Below are 17,545 nucleotides of genomic sequence, written 5' to 3'. Positions count from 1 at the left end.
TACCGTATGGTGTTACTCAATACAAAAGTTAATGTTTTTACATGTCCGTTAGCGCTAGTTAGGACAGCCTTCTTTGTTTTTGTCTCCGTTTTTCTCTCGGAAACGTACCGCGGTCGGGTGTCATAAGATTACTTTCTCTTGAAAGTATGTCGTAGCAGTATCGCGTGTGATACCTACGTAGTCATTCAAAATGTCTAGGAAACACACTGTGTGAAGGTGAAATTGTGAACAAAAATTAATAAATATCCTGTTAAAAATGCCTGCGTCGATCGGAGTGAATATGCGTGTGACGGGGCATTACAGTCAGGGTGGAAGGAAATATATGGAAGACAAATTCTCCGTGGCGTACCAGCAGACCGAGGACGAGAAAGATTTGGAGTATGCATACTTTGGCATTTTTGACGGCCACGGAGGGAGCGAGGCTGCTGATTTCGCCAAAGAACATTTGATGGACTCTATAGTCAAACAGAGACAGTTTTGGTCTGATAATGACGACGACGTGCTCAGGGCGATACGCAATGGATACATGATGACACATATGCATATGTGGAAGGAACTAGGTAAACAATGAACTTAATTAGGTTATGGCCTCTTAACTCTTTAAGGTTAGGTAACTGCAAACTTAGAGGGGAAAGGGTGTTTGTTGTTTTGAAAGTGACTTTTGCTCCTAAGCAAACGTGTTTGTTTTCAAAATACTCGCCGCATTATTACATGTGATATGATATCCCCCCTTCCTACCTTATTACGCTCGTATATATAATATATAAATATATACGTATTTTCAACATGCGAGAGAAATTTCGTTTAGTTGACGATGCAGTCCTCTCACTGTATTTTTTATGGCTTTGATCATTAAACACGATAATAACTGAACTTCAGTCCAATGTATACATGTATAGAAAGTGTTATTTGCTTCACCTCCAAGTAAATATTCCGATTTTCACTTGTTTTGGAGCGATTATAGTCAGGAGCCCATATCAGATTTTGATCATTTCAAATTATGTATCAGAAAGGATTTTAAATTTATCATCATTTCAATGCTCGAAAGTCTGTGATCTAACTGCAATATAGATGGTTACTAGTCAGATTATTTTTACCAACATTTTGACCAAAGTACGAAGTACTGTACATAAACTATTAGTGTCATTGAGGTGTAACAGGTTCTCAGTTTACCGAGATTGACAAGGATAAGATCCTGGTTAATCCAGGCATAATCTAGGCCCGCCTCCGTAGTGTTATGGTCGGCACGCTCGGCTACCGTTCCGGAGGTCCCGGGTTAAACTCCCAGGGGGGGTCAAATAAATATAAATGATTTTGACGATACATAAATACGATACATGACGATACGATACACGGCTCACGCGATTATACGCGATTTTTTCCGATGTTCACAAAATACCTCCGATGTACCCGATTAATTCAGATTATTATTAGTATTATTTTTTTAATCAGTGCGTAAATATATTACGGAGGAATAGCTTAAATCCTAACCTTGTATTTATACCTAACGCAGGGAAGGGATGGTTAATACAAATATTTGTCATATTATTTTTTGACATCTCATCAAAGATGAAGAAGAATATGGAAGTCTGGGCATTTACGGGGCTGACGACCGTCATTGGCTGGTTTAAGTGATCACTTCACACACGTGTAACATTCACCAATTCTACCCATTATTGACAACCACACTACTTGAATTCTTGGAAGTTCTATATATATGAACCAATTCAGAATCATTGTTATTGAATCACTAGAACTTCACTAGAGACATCTATTGGTGAGATGAAAAGAAGCTTTTTATTGAGCAGAAACTCTTATATCAATATGTGAGTTCTGAATCCTGGATTATAATCACATACATGAGAAACGCCAGAAAATACACACTCAAAATGTTGTAAACAAATATTTGTAATTGGGTGAACTTCACAAAATAGTTTTTCATATCGCTCACTCCTTTCAAGAACGTCATAAATCAAAAATCAACAATTTTCAGTTGTGCATGTTTTCGGAATGCCCAGAAAGCGGCATATTTTAAACTTAATATTTACCCGCTACAGGGCAGAAAGTGTTGTTTTTGCATTTTTAAGAAAACGTATTGTTTAATTATATCTTTAAATAAACTAAATATTTTTCAAATGGAGAAAAAACCTTCAGGTTTTGCCTAAAACGATCTGTTGCACAGTAAAAAGTTCAATAAGTGGCTTGATATTTATTTTTAATAAATTGTATTACATTTTTAAACTTTAAAAACGTTCTCCTAAAAAATAAAGTTTTTTGATTTTATGACGTTCTTGAAAGGAGTGAGCGATATATGAGAAACGCCAGAAAATACACACTAAAAATGTTGTAAACAAATATTTGTAATTGGGTGAACTTCACAAAATAGTTTGTCATACATAAGTTCAGCTAGTGCATTTCTTAATATTGCGCTTTATATTCTACATATAAATATTTAGAGAAAAGAAGCAGAGGAAGACCGAGAAAAACATGGCACGATCAGGTATGCCAAATACTTGAAAGTGGTCAGGTTAGGAGTCGTAACAATCGGCGGGTATGTATGAGGAGATGCATGAACGTGAAGAGGCGAAGAATGTTTGCAAGGACAGAGTGGTGTGGCGCTCTATTCTCTCTGCCTACCCCTGCGGGGAAGCGGCGTGATGGTTAGTTAGTTAGTTTTAATATTTAGCTTCGTATCCCAGTGGAAAAGCAATCAATATGACTTATTTACTTTTTGATTGAATTCAATGAAAATGGCAGACAGTTTGATTATTAAATAACATGCTGGACTTTGGATCCGGGGTCTAACAGACCTTAGTCTGAGTTGAATATCGTTGTGGCAAAATTCAGTCCTTCATTACAGATTAGCGGATGAATCTACATAGATGTCTTCCTAAAATGCAGTTTATTTTATTTTTTGACATCTCATCAAAGATGAAGAAGAATATGGAAGTCTGGGCGTGTACGGGGCTGACGACCGTCATAGGCTGGTTTAAGTGATCACTTTACACACATGTAACATTCACCAATTCTACCTCCAAGAATTTGGTAGTGCGGTTGTCAATTATGGGTAGAATATGGAAGTCTGGGCATTTACGGGGCTGACGACCGTCATAGGCTGGTTTAAGTGATCACTCTACACATGTGTAACATTCACCAATTCTACCTCCAAGAATTTGGTAGTGCGGTTGTCAATTATGGGTAGAATCGGTGAATGTTACACAGTGTAGAGTGATCACTTGAACCAGCCTATGACGGTCGTCAGCCCTGTAAATGCCCAGACTTCCATATTCTTCTTCATCTTTGATGAGATGTCAAAAAATAAAATGAAAAATACTCCTGTAATTGGAGAAAATCCAGATTTGTGAACAAGTATTTGGACACACTCAAAATGTCAAAATATTGTGTTTTATTAAAGGACGGCAGTGTATGTAGGGCCCTTGATGTAGTATTTCAAGAAAATAGATATGTAAATTATCCAAAATTATTATTATATCTACATGATTCTTGCGCAGGTTAAAAAAAATATCTATAAGCATCGATACAAACCGGAAAAAGCTAAATTAAAATGACATGATATTATTTTTAGTTCTTTTCAAATGTATGTACATATTTAGTTGTACTTATTCTTATTCTAGTGAAGGTCAGTGCCATGTAATGCTCCTGACGTCATTGGAACCTAAATAGATCTATTGTATCAGGTACCCTATTGGGTATCTTAGTTTTTTACCGATATTTTACATCCGTATTTTATACAATATTCTCAAAAAACATATTACACTTATTTTTAAATGACTTTAATAAATGTTAAACTAACTAACTAACCATCACGCCGCTTCTCCGCAGGGGTAGGCAGAGAGAATAGAGCGCCACACCACTCTGTCCTTGCAAACATTCTTCGCCTCTTCCACGTTCATGCATCTCCTCATACATACCCACCGATTGTTACGACTCCTAACCTGACCACTTTCAAGTATTTGGCATACCTGATCGTGCCATGTTTTTCTCGGTCTTCCTCTGCTTCTTTTCCCGCTAACATTCGCCTCATAAATTTGTTTTACCGTTCTTTCCTCACTCATTCGTTCTACATGTCCAAACCATCTCAACACACCTTTCTTAATTTTATCGATAATGCTTATCTCAGCTTTGCATTCCTTCCTTATTTCACTATTCGCACATCTATCATACATCGTTTTGTTACACATTCTTCTGAGAGATCGCATTTTGACTGCATTCAGTCTACTTTCATCCTTCTTTTGCCAATTCCATGTTTCACTTCCATACATTAGAGTTGGAACCAGGACTCCGTTGTGCACTGCCAGTTTAGCTTCCGCTGATAGGTTTTTATTTGCTATAACTGATTTCAGTGCACCATTCACTTTGTTCCCAGCATTCACTCTCCTTTCTATGTCTTTATCACTTTAATAAATGTTTTTGGTAAGATGTGAGTTTTGCTGATAGTCGTAAATTTCACGATAATCCCATATTAACTGTTTTGAATATTGAAAGCATTAACTTTGTGGATCATATTGATATATTATTTTGAGAAATAAAAAGTCTTTGTTTTTTGATCCACTCACATTTTTATTCACCAACTAGTTTTGGCAACAACGTGTTGCCTTCTTCAGGGTTTAATTTATTAATTTATAAATTATACCCTGAAGAGGGCAACACGTTGTTGCCAAAACTAGTTGGTTAATTAAAATGTGAGTGGATCAAAAAACAAAGTCTTTTTATTTCTCAAAATAATATACCCATATTAACTCACTGAGAATGGGAAAGGTATTTTTTCTTCCTGCGCCAGCCTAATTTCAAAGTCAAAAAGGAAGAAATTATTTAATGTTTTTATATGAATATTATGTACCAATCTCTTTGTTAAGGTCTCAACTATATGTTCACAATTATCGAATCCCGTTGTCAGCGCAACGCAGGCGTAAAAATCTCCGTCCTTAGTGTGTTAAGGTTATATTTTGCGCTCTGGCTTTTGATAAACCTGACTAAGTGTGTGGAGACTGTTTTCACATCCTCAGACGTGGCTCTTGGATGACTACTACTACTACTACTACCATCACGCCGTTTCCCCGCAGGGGTAGGCAGAGAGGATGGAACGCCACACTCTTCTGTCCTGACATACACTCCTCGCCTCCTTCACATCCATACATCTAGTCATACGTGCCCTCCGATTACGCAGACTTTTGACACCGTTAGATTTTATGTCCTGATTGATCTGATCGTCCCAAGTCTTTTTCGGTCATCCTCGTTCTGTTTTCCCTCTCACATTTGCCACATATATTTTCTTAGTCATTCTCTCGTTATCCATTCGCTCCACATGTCCATACCACCGCAAAGAACTCTTATCTTTTCCTAATCTTTTCAATTATTCCTCGTTCAGCCTTACATTCCTTTCTTATATCTTCGTTTTTAATTCTGTCATACAATGACACACATTCGAAGGAACGCATGACATGCTCTTGGATGACATCTGCGTAAAATGAGTATGGGCATCGGCATCATCCTCACATTAAAACCGTGTACCTGAATTATTTTTTTATTTTACAGATAAATGGCCTAAGACCGTATCCGGATTACCGAGCACGGCTGGCACTACGGCGAGTGTCGCCTTCATTCGCGGGGGGAAAATATATATCGGCCATGTTGGCGATTCTGCAATCGTTTTAGGTTACCAAGCAGACGGTGAGTGTTACTTCTTGAATATCTATCTTTTTATTAGACTCGGGAGTGTTTCTACGAATTGATTAAACTATTTTAGTTTACATACTACAGCTGTCTAGTTCACAAATCACTCACTCCTTTCAATAACATCATATATCAAAAATCGTCAATTTTCAGTTGTACATGTTTTCGGAATGCCCAGAAAATGTACTATATCCCAGCAAAAGCGGCATATTTTTAACTTAATATTTACCCGCTACAGGGCAGATAGTGTTGATTTTGCATTTTGAAGAAAAGGTATTGTTTAATAATTTTTTTAAATATACTTAATATTTTTCAAGTGGAGAAAAAACATTCAGGTTTTACCTAAAAAGTTCTGTTGCACAGTAAAAAGTTCAAAAAGTGGTTTGATATTTATTTTTAATACATTTGATTATATTTTTAAACTTTAAAAACAATCTCCTGAAAAATCAAGTTTTTTAAACATGACGTTGTTGAAAGGAGTGAGCGAAATATCAAATTTGATTGACGTATGACGCCATTTGCAGAAAATTATAACATTATCCTATAGGGTGATTAATTTTGTGCCACCTGTATTTGGGATAAATATTATATTATTGTATGTATTGGCGAAATTTATATTCTTTGATTTTCCCACAGGAAAGGAGAACTGGTGCGCTAAGCCATTGACAATAGACCACAAACCGGAATCTTCCCCAGAGATGTCCAGGATACACTCCAGCGGCGGGAAGGTAATTGCTTTTCTGGTCCTATTCCAACTAATGTGGTGCGTAAGGCACCGCATTGTATTGAGACGGTGTTAACTTGGTTGTGATTATATTAAGGCAGGGGGGTGATTAGTCCTAGGCTCTAGATCAGTGGTTCTTAATTGGTCCTCCACGAGCTTGTTGCAAGTGCTCCGTGAAATTATGAAAGCCAACATTTTATGTTGGCTCATTCACTGTGCGATTTGAGTTGCAAATATATGTATTAACAAATATTTGCAAGTCAAATCGCACAGTAAATGAGCCAACATGAAATTTTTTAGTCTGATGTTTCTAGTCATTAGACTAGATCGCAGCACCCTTGCAAGGTGAAGTTGTGTCACTCACTTCACAACAGCGGTCAAGATATCTTTGATTCTATATCATCATACTTATAACAATTGAAAATATCACGGTAGATAACTACCATACATTTCCACACATAAGTGTAGAAATTTGTACAGACGGTGCTCCATCAGTGGTAGGTTCGTTGAAAGGATTTGTGAACCTTGGCTTAGCAATTTGGATGAAGAAATGAGAGAAGCTATATTAAATATTAGATCTGAATACCGCTGAAATTTGTAAAAACCGACAAGCTCAGGTGTCACATTAAATCATTTTTGCTGCAAAAAAATTCATTGGAGTATTTCTGTTTTTATATATATTTATAATTTATGTAATTTTTAACTTGTCTGCAATAAAATAATTACTTTTATTTTTTTAAATAAAAGTTATCTTTGTATGTTTTTTTTGGGTTTTTAGTTTTGGTGTACCGCGAAGTTTCATTACGATCAATGATCTTATGACCAATGCTCTAGATTCATGGATATATGAGTGCAATATGTTAGATTGAAATGGGATGACATAAGTTAAGAAATTTGGGGTGAAGGAATTCACTGCTATATAGGAAAGAAAAAAGCTAATGTAAATTGTAGGAAAATGAATGTTTGATGATATGACTCAAAAATATCTTATATTGTGTATAAGGTCTGCACCCATTGGTGCTTTGGGCACTACATTGTATTGTAGCAGTGTTGTCTTAATTGTTGATAATGTGAAGGCAAGGATCAGTCTTGCGCTGCCGGTAACCATCCGGGGAGATATTAAATACATATTTAAGTGAAAGAGTTCTGATATTTATTTTGACCACTATAGCAATTGAACCAGGGACATATGGCACGATAGCCAAACGCACTAATCGTTACTTCTTGTTTTTCTAACCCTTTTACGGATCCAATGGTGCATAGTGGACTACATAGCATCAAAGCATTTTAATATCGAAGTTGTGGAAAATGGAGTGGGATGCATTGACTTCTCATTTTTTTGATTATGTAAATATAGTGGTGTCGGAAGAGATGGTCCGACGACATAGTCGCTGTGGGGGGTAGAAACTGGCTGCAAGCAGCAACCGACCGGAGGAAATGGATAGAAGGGGGAAAATGTCCATATCCAGCAGTGGAGGACAGAGGGTTCATTTAGAAGAAAAAGAATATATGATTATAAATATATTGAATATAGCTTTTACTGCTTTAAAAGTAAAATTTGCTGACGACTTGCAATTTGAAAAAATGCAGTTAAAAATAAAATTGATTTCGTCATCTATAATAATGTAACTGTGTATATTGTTTTTCCGAGAATTATACAGCCAAGCTAAAAGTGTAATGATGTGCTTCATTGGGAAAATAATAGCCTCGTGTTGATAATTCTGGGTTTCAAATGTTTATCTGTGCTGACTTTTGAACTGCGACTGGGACTGAAGATAAGCTGCGCAGTTTAAACATAAACTTTCTGAAATTATTAAAATTCTGTGCTCTAAATAAATAATATTGTGTTTCATAACCGATAATGGCAAAACCAATTGCAGAATACAGTAATACCTCGATATAACAAACTGATTGGGGGGAGGGGGTGTCCGTTAAAGCCGAAAGTCCGTTATATAAAAATAGTTTTAAGATAAATCAAAAGACCTACAAAACACAAACGAAATTCTATAAATTGTCTTCGGAAACTCATTGTGAAGTGACGTTGCTGTTTGATATCGATGCGCTTGCTTTTGGTAATTCTCCTTTGAAAAAGGAATCAAGCGTGTTTGCACAAATTGTAAAAATTATTATTTTTGGCGCATTAACGCGCTCTCCAATTCCGTGCTCGCCATGCCGGCCATACAAAATTAAGCTTGTCGCAGGCCAATATCAAATACAATTGCAATATTTTTTAATTAGAATATACAGAAACATCTATTCGAAAGATAAAGAAATACTAAAATATCAGAATTTACATATATTGTCAAAGTTACAGTCATCTTTCTAAAAGCTTTCACATTTTTGTTGAACAAAAATCATGGCCTGCTGGGTACGTCAATATTTAATACCTTCCCGCATCGAAAGGGTTGGCTTTATTTTTGTTAATGTAATGTAATGTTTATTATTGTTAATATAACTATTGTTTATTATATACTTTTTTATATGTAAAGCTGTACAATTCCCGACCAAATAAAATAAAATAAAATAAATAAAATAATATAAAAATAAAGAATAGCTACTATTATATACATATACAGAATGTATCACCTTTAACAGTCTTACCCCGAAACCAAGTAGCAATAAAATCATGGAAAACAAAAAAGTTTAGATATATTGTGCAGCTAATTGACAAATTGTCAAACTTTTGTCTGCCTCTGTAGTGTAATGGTCAGCACGCTCGGCTACCGTTCTGGAGGTCCCGGGTTCGATTCCCAGGGGGGGTCAAATAAATATAAGTGATTTTTTCACTGTAATATTTATTCAATATTACCCTGGACTGGTACCTGAAGCGGAGGGCTGATCACCTTTCCTTCATGTAAGTAACAATTAAGATAACACTGTGTTTATATGAAGCAGTGCTCTATGCACCATTGGGGTGCGGATAAGGGTTTTATTATTATTTATATTGTTATTAATTGACAAAACATTGTGTGCAGGTGGTGGCGAAGGCCGGCGTGCACCGCGTGGTGTGGAACCGCCCGGCCGTCGGGCCCAACGGCGCGGCCCGCTGCGACGAGATCCCTTTCCTGGCCGTGGCTCGCAGCCTGGGCGACCTCTGGAGCTACAACCCCGCCACAGACGAGTTCGTGGTCAGCCCGGACCCCGACGTGGGAGTCCTGACCATCGACCCCGCCAAGTTCAGGTTGGTTGCGAGTTTTAGCCCCTCGACTCCTGCGGTGCGCTACACTGGGATTTCAATTTGAAAATGAAACATTTGTATGAGACCACTTTTTGATTTTATTAAACTTTCCGGGAGTATAAACGTAAATGAACGTCGGTGCGAATTTTCCTCAAAAGAGTAACCATACTATAGCTCACTTTTTAATAATGCATATAATTTTTTTTAATATACAACGGGCGCGAACTCTTTCACTAGGATGGACATGATTTCATATATTTTATTTATGCTTAAAATAAATTAAAAGACTGAAATATATATATTTTCGTTTATTTATAATTTAATCACAAAGGAAAATACAAAATTACAAACAAAAAGAAAATAATTCATGTCGAAACATGTATGGATGATTAATTGCCTTTAATGTTGGAAAATATTGGTCCCACCCATTCCAGGGTGCAACATATCGCTCATTGCTTTCAAGAACGTCATAAATAAAAAATCATTCATTTTCAGTTTTGCACGTTTTCGGAATGCCCAGAAAATTTACTACATCCCAGCAAAAAAGGCATATTTTTAACTTAATATTCACCTGCTACAGGGCAGAAAGTGTTGTTTTTGCATTTTGAAGAAATGGTATTGTTTAATTTAAAAAAAAAAATATACCTAATATTTTTCAAATGGAGAAAAAACCTTCAGGTTTTACCTAAAAAGATCTGTTGCACAGCAAAAAGTTCAATCAGTGGCTTGATATTTATTTTTGAAACATTGTTTTATATTTTTAAACTTAAAAAACGTTCTCCTGAAAAATCAAGTTTTTTGATTTATGACGTTCTTGAAAGGAGCGAGCGATATATTTACAGGACGTATTCACATGTCCTACCTGTACCTGACATTGTTTACGTTTGTCCTATTTATACGTCTCGCCTGGTTAACAGGTTAACCCTAGATTACTAAACATTCGTCCAGGCGACGACGCCCTTCTCTAAAAAAGTCAAGTGCACTTACTTCCCTGCACCCCGCACCCGCCAGGCTTTGTTTACGGAATAGTGACTTATTGTCAAATGTCTCCTACATTCATTCCCAATAAACCAACTTAATTGTCATGTAACCAGTTACTATTTTTAGTAAATACTTTTGATAATTTTCGCGTTTTTAATTGCGTAGTCCGCCTGACGAATGTTTAGTTACTATGTATCTACAAATAGGGTTAATGAATGTCGAAGTCTGTCTGTCAGATAATTTGGGTAAAATTGACACTTTTTATAGCACGATTGTTCGCCAAGAACATTGGCATTCAGAAACAATTCTCAGCTTTGTGTGAATGTTAAAATATGAAGATCCGTACGTTTCGACAAATGGGTATTTCGAATTGAGCATATCCGTCGCGCTGTCTACGTTGAGACCTGATGAGGACTTGACGGAACATAATTATTCTCTTTCCAGATCATTTATTAAAATTAAACACTTTAATAAACCATTTTAAAGAGTTTTATTTATATTTACGACTAGTTTCGAAAACGACAGATGTTTTCATCTTCTGGTACAAATTAAAACTAACAAACAAAAATATATTTAGGTGTATATATAGGTTAATAAATAAAGGGAGGGGGATTAAGGAACAAGATTTTTTGTAAAAGGAAACATTGATAAAAATGGTGACGTATTTTGAAACAGTATATTATTAATCAATGTTTTATCTGAATTAAAATTTTTTATGTATTTCTAAATTTTCTAAATTATTCATGACTTGACCTTTATTTGTAACAGAGTGTAATAATTTAAGTGTATGAGAGTCAAATGAGTGGTTAGTTTCAAATAAAATAAATCATCATATCAGCCTGTTTAGGTCCACTGCTGGACATAGGCCTCCCCCTTCCGCCTCCACTCCTCCCGATCCTGCGCCGTCCCCATCCATTGTCTTCCAGCAAACTTCCTGATGTCGTCCACCCATCTCATCGGTGGACGTCCTTGAGGCCTCTGGTTCCTCGGTCTCCACACCAGAACGCTTTTCTTCCATCTGTCGTCGGTCATTCTGGCTATGTGACCGGCCCATTTCCACTTCAGCCAAGCAATTCGCTCTACCACGTCACAGACCTGTGTCTGGCGTCGGATCCAATATAATCGGATGAAATAAATAATCATGTCATTCCACAAAGTAAATGCCGAACCAATAAATAATACTCTTTCCAGATGTTTAATATTCGGCACAGACGGCCTTTGGAACATGGTGTCGGCAGAGACGGCCGTCCAGCTGGTGCAGACTGCGGAGAAGCACAACGAGCGAGCCCCCCCGGACGCTCCGCCCCCGGACGCGTGGCTCAACCCCTCCAAGATACTCGTGGACAGTGCCCTGCAAAGGTACCATTACTTTTACCTGGCAGAATTTTTCACTCCTCTGCTAACTAACGGTCAACAGACCCTTTGATTACCAGGACTTTTGTGGTTCCTTTGTCAGGAAAACCATGATTTAAACACAAATAATTTAAAAGTAAAATGTGTTTGATAATTTATAAACCTTACCATTGCTTTGCTTTGGAATATATCTTGACGAAAATATCTCTTGGATTTTATTTAACTAATTGTCTTCCGCACCACAATGGTGCATAGGGCACTTTCATATAAACGCAGTGTTATCTTGACCGTTACACATGAAGTAAAGGTGATCAACCCTACGTTTCGTGTACCATTCCAGGGTAATATGGAATAAATATTAGAGTGAAAAAAATCACTTATATTTATTTGATCCCCCCCCCCTGGGAATCGAACCCGGGACCTCCAGTAACCGAGCGTGCTGACCATTACACTACGGAGACGGACAAATGTATGCAACATTATAAAAAAATGTAAATCTTAACTAAATGACTAATAAGTAAATGCTGCTCGCTTAATGTCCACCTCCTTTTTACGCCGTTCGCATAATTCTGTGAATCAAACAACTCCTGACCTAAATAGAGACATCTGGTGTTGAAACAAATTGAGTAGGCGTGTGTGTAATTAAAAAAAAAAATTCTTCATTTTCAATCAATTAATTGGATTTTTTTTAAACTTTGATAAAAATATATCTTTTTGAATAATTTCACAGCTTTACACAACTTACTCTTCGCAGAAAAAAATTGATTTAATATGGTTTGTGTGTCACAGTAGATTTTAAGAAATTGTGGTATTTAGTAAGTAAAGCTTTAATTAAAAATGGCTAAATTATTAATTGACGCTAATTCGTTTGTGGCAGATGGTCGTCCACCAAGATGAGGGCAGACAATACGTCGGTGGTGACCCTCATGATGGATCCTCCCGGCCCCCCCCGCCACCGCGCCTCGGAGCCCCCCGCCCCCCACCCCTGTTCTCCACCCATTGGTAAGTGATCACAAGAAGCTGGATCAAAACACCAACCATTTTTTGTATCATACATAATGAAAATAATGAAGGAAATTGGTACCATAAATTAAACCCAGCTAATATACCGAACCTTCTTCCAATGGAACGGACAAAATCATTTTAGCCATAACAAGTGTTATTTTTTGACATCTCATCAAAGATGAAGAAGAATATGGAAGCCTGGGCATTTACGGGGCTGACGACCGTCATCGGCTGGTTTTAGTGAGCACTTTACACACGTGTAACATTCACCAATTCTACCCATTATTGACAACCACACTACTCAAATTCTTGGAAGTTCTATATATATGAACCAATTTAAAAACCTTTTTCTTGAATCACTAGAACTTCACTAGAGACATCTATTGGTGAGATGTAAAGAAGCTTTTTATTAAGCAGAAACTCTGTGTGTGAGGTCCGAATCCTGGATTACAATCACACACATGAGAAACGCCAGAAAATACCATTTTCATTTTTATTATTTAAGCTTATAATTTGACCAGATAATTTATTTACAACATTTTGAGTGTGTCCAAATACTTGTTCACAAAATCTGGATTATCTCCAATTACAGGAGTTATTTCATATTATTTTTTGACATCTCTTGAGATGTCAAAAAATAATATGAGAATAACTCCTCTAATTGGAGATAATACAGATTTTGTGAACAAGTATTTGGACACATTCAAAATGTTCTAAATAACAAGCGTTTTTTTATTATTTCAATTTGGTTTTAAATGAAAAATCCGCTTTCCAGTTTATTTACTTAACGGTACATTTTTCTTTTAGGAATACCGGAGGCAGAGCAGCCGAGTCCTCCATCCCCCGTGTCCCCCGCCCCCCCCGCCGCCGCCCCCGCCCCCGCCGCTCCCTCGCGCGGCCTCTCCATCATGACCCGCTTCCCCGATCCGCGCCCCCCGCCGCCCCCCCTGCCCCCCCTCCCCGCGCACTACCCCTCGCCACACGAAGACGACGCCTTCATCTCCAACTACGGCAACCCGGCCGAGTCCTACTTCATAGCTCGCCTGCTCAACAAGACGCAGATCCGGAACAGCCTGCAGACCGTCTACGAGGAGATAGCCACCCTCCGGGTCGTTCAAAGAGATAGTCGGGAGGTCTACGGTGCCACCAACAACAACGCGGAAGAAAATGCGTTCAGAAAGCCCTCTTTCCTTCAGAGGCCGAGTCCGCCACCGCCCGAGCCGGAAGTCGAACCTCAGCCGACTGCGGAAACTACCCCGATCGTTGAAAACCACTCTTCCGAGCCTGAAAATTTTAACTCCCCGGATGATAGCGAGAAGGCTACCGACGTTTTGGTGTCGGAAGAAAGAATACAGATCAACGAGGTGTCTTCCAGCTCTCCCGTGGATTCCCCTCCCAAGAGAAACCGCAAGTCCAAGGGAGTGATCGGAGGTCAGGCGCCCGTCCGCAGCCTGCGGTCGCACGACGCCCCCGCCCTCCCCCCGCGCCCCCAGACGCGCCTCACCAACCGAGCGCGCCCCGCGCCGCCTCCCCCGCAACCCGTCGCGCGGCCCCGGCTGCCCGACTCCAAGGTGCCGGTCCCGGTCCCGGTACACGCGCCCAAGCCCAACCCGCAGTCGGAGAAAGTAGTAATCCTTAACCGGCCCAAGTTATCCGTTTCACCCGCCACCCTCAAGCCGGAAGAATCCAAACCTAACGCGCCCAAAGTTATAAAACACGCGCCCGCGCCTCCCAACAAACCGAAACAAGAGATTAAAATAAAACCCGTCGCCCCGAAGGCGGACGGCGACCCCGAATCGGTCAATATCCGGGTCACTCGATCCAAAGATAATCCTCTGAGCAGTGCGGATATTCTGCTGAAGGCCGTGAGAGATACGGCAGCCCGCAAGGCGCAGGGGGAAGGGGAGGGGGGTCGGGCGGGCGCGCCCCCCCGCACGCGCACGGCCGCCCCCCGGGGGACATTTCTCCGCCACAACCCGGAGAGCTCCAAGGAGAACATTCTGCTGAGCCGCTCCAGCCCCGCCGGCCCTTTAAAGTCTGCCAAGAGACGCAACAGCGGGGGAGGCCTAAACGATCTCGAACCCAAAGAAAAACGCCGGACGCGACTCGATGACAAGAGGACGAGGAAGGCGGACGCCGGACCCGCGGAGGACCAGGATCAGGACGTGTCCTCCACGCAGCACTTCAAGGACGCCGCCTTCATGCTCGGCCTGCGCATCTCCAGCGCGGAGCTGCATTCTCACGCCGAGACTCCCGCCCGGCGCGGCCTGCGGAGCGCCGAGGACCCCGGCGACGGAAACCATTCTCCCAAGTCCAAGCTGCGAAACAAAAAAGACAAAAAGCCCCCCGGGTTAGCTGCGGACGACGGCGCCTCCGGCGAGGTCCATTCCACGACTATAAACCTGGAAAACGAACCGCTGCAACCGAAAGCAGATCCGGCTCTCACCTCCAGAGCCCTGCGCTCCAAGCAAGACAACTCGCAGAACAAGAAATCCGAGGATGGAAATGCGGACAAGCGCTCGTTGAGATCCACCAACTGCGGAGCTTCCGCCCACGAGGCCGGCGCGGGAGACAAGGAGACCCGCCCCGTCCTGCGCTCCCGGAACAGCGTGACGGCCCTCACGCCGCGCATCACGCCCCGCCGCGTGCGGGCCGCCTGGGGGGCCCCCCAGCGCCCCAGTCTGCGCAAGCGCTGCACGAAGTAATAACCAGTGAGCTCTAAGTCAGACGAGGAAAGTGCGCACTCTTCTCTACTGAATACCACCTAGAATAAAGTCATCTCGACGCGTTGCGCGGTTTTGTCTAGGATTTCAATGCCTTATTAATTTATGTACGTGAATAGCTTTCGAGACGTTAGTTAGAATTTGTACGATTATTATGTATTCTATCGGTCGGGAGGAAATGTACCGGCGAGAATGTCCGCATTTAAGTAGGAAATCGTCCGAGAAACGGATTAAAAAAATGAATTTCTTCAAGTGTCTTGTGACTTTGTGTCAAAATGAATATGTGTACCTTTATCGGGCGAAAGAAGTAGAAAAAAGAGAGAGATTATTTTCATATAACGACGAAAGTAATTATTTAAAATTTTGACCAGAAACTATTGCAGTTGTGTTTGGATACCACTATTATTAGGAAAGTTTATATATTTACCTTTTATACATACTCGGTGTAGTTCAGTGCCGAGGAGCCGTCTCGCGTGTTATGGAAAATATTCCATTTTATTTTATAACTATATATTGCATAGTTAGAATTAAGAAAGGACAGTAGTGTCGCACTCCTCACCGGCTAAGAGAATTGCCATACTGAAAAATTAATTACTAAATCATGTTTGGACATTTTTAATTTTATATTAACACATCTGTGTCGGGGGGTATTTTCCAGCCAAATTTGGCAAGAATGCGGGCAATTATTTGATTTTCACACACAAAATCGGGTTTGCCATAAATAGCTATATGTTTTAAACTAAATTTAATTTTGATTTTTTTGTGTAAAAGTGATGAATTTATTATGCAGTCAACATTTTGTTTTTGTTTATTATTAGGTCACAAAATTTAAATATGCAGGAAAATACTAAAAATTATGAAGAAAAAAACTCTTTTATGTAAAGAATACATTTTATAAATTTATTATATCGTAATTTCGGGAAATATTTGTTTAAAATATAAAAGAAATACGAATCAATAGTTGATCAAAATATTATCATTAATATTTATCAACAATGCATTTGCCCCAAAGGTAGATATAATTCATTTACGCCGTGAATGTTTTTTTATTTTTTTTTAAATCTTCGTGTTCCTTCAATATAAAATTTAAAGAATCAGCGAGTATTTAAATTCTTTGACGTAACAATGAGCAATACTTAGCAGTTACGTAATACGTCCTGTGTTTACAGTTTCCCGCACCCTGCCGCTAATTTTTATAAACCGAGTTTTTTCGACTCCCGACAACAATGTGTTAAAATATAGGTCACATTAGTGATTTAAAAAAATATTTATTGAGTTGTCTAATATATTATGTCGTGAGGCACTACTGTCCACTTATTATATATTTTTGTAGCACTTCTTTTTGGGTGATCCGTATATAATATTCCGGATGTTTTCTTCTTTCACTTTAGTGTAGTAATTTGTTTAGTAGTGTAAAGAGACTTGCAAAGTCTCTAGTGATGAGATAACTACCTGTTTGTATTTTTATTTAATTTGTTAATTTGGCTAATTGATAATATTATTTAATTGTTAACGCTTGGTTGTCACCAAAAAAATATTAATTAATCTTCTAGTTGCCCATTACTACATCGCATAATCTTTAGACAATTATTATCAGATTACGAACAATATCTAGTTCTCGGCTACTAAAGTCCTCCATGAATCGTTTAAAAAATATGCATATATTCTAATTCTAACTCCTTTTTTATAATTGTTAAAAATGGACCAAAAATTTATTATAAATATTCATTTGTACATGTGTTTTTGAAGTCTCATTCATGCAGTGCCATTTTTAATAGGATGGTGTTATGCGATAATCAACTAAGCGTCCACGGTGCACTTTTGCGTAATATGATGAAATTATTATTGTCGAAATATAAGATTTAAAAAAAATATTATTTTAAATCC

The 17,545-nt window shown here is 39.0% G+C and overlaps 1 protein-coding gene across 1 annotated transcript; it reads left to right on the top strand.

Annotated features, from left to right (window-relative positions):
* Positions 1 to 177: 177 nt before the first annotated feature.
* Pp2C1 (protein phosphatase 2C) lies at positions 178 to 16,250 on the top strand. Its single transcript, XM_088270412.1, has 7 exons — positions 178 to 560; positions 5,557 to 5,691; positions 6,331 to 6,422; positions 9,394 to 9,599; positions 11,769 to 11,936; positions 12,808 to 12,932; positions 13,743 to 16,250. The coding sequence occupies exons 1-7, from the start codon at positions 257 to 259 to the stop codon at positions 15,638 to 15,640; spliced, it is 2,928 nt and encodes a 975-aa protein (XP_088126538.1). The 5' UTR covers positions 178 to 256; the 3' UTR covers positions 15,641 to 16,250.
* The last annotated feature ends 1,295 nt before the right edge of the window (positions 16,251 to 17,545 follow it).

This window comes from Brachycentrus maculatus, unplaced genomic scaffold (assembly GCF_059751285.1).
Source record: "Brachycentrus maculatus isolate JH-2025_06_01 unplaced genomic scaffold, ASM5975128v1 h1tg000384l, whole genome shotgun sequence".
NCBI lineage: Eukaryota > Metazoa > Arthropoda > Insecta > Trichoptera > Brachycentridae > Brachycentrus > Brachycentrus maculatus.
This window is presented reverse-complemented; position numbering and strand designations above follow the sequence as displayed.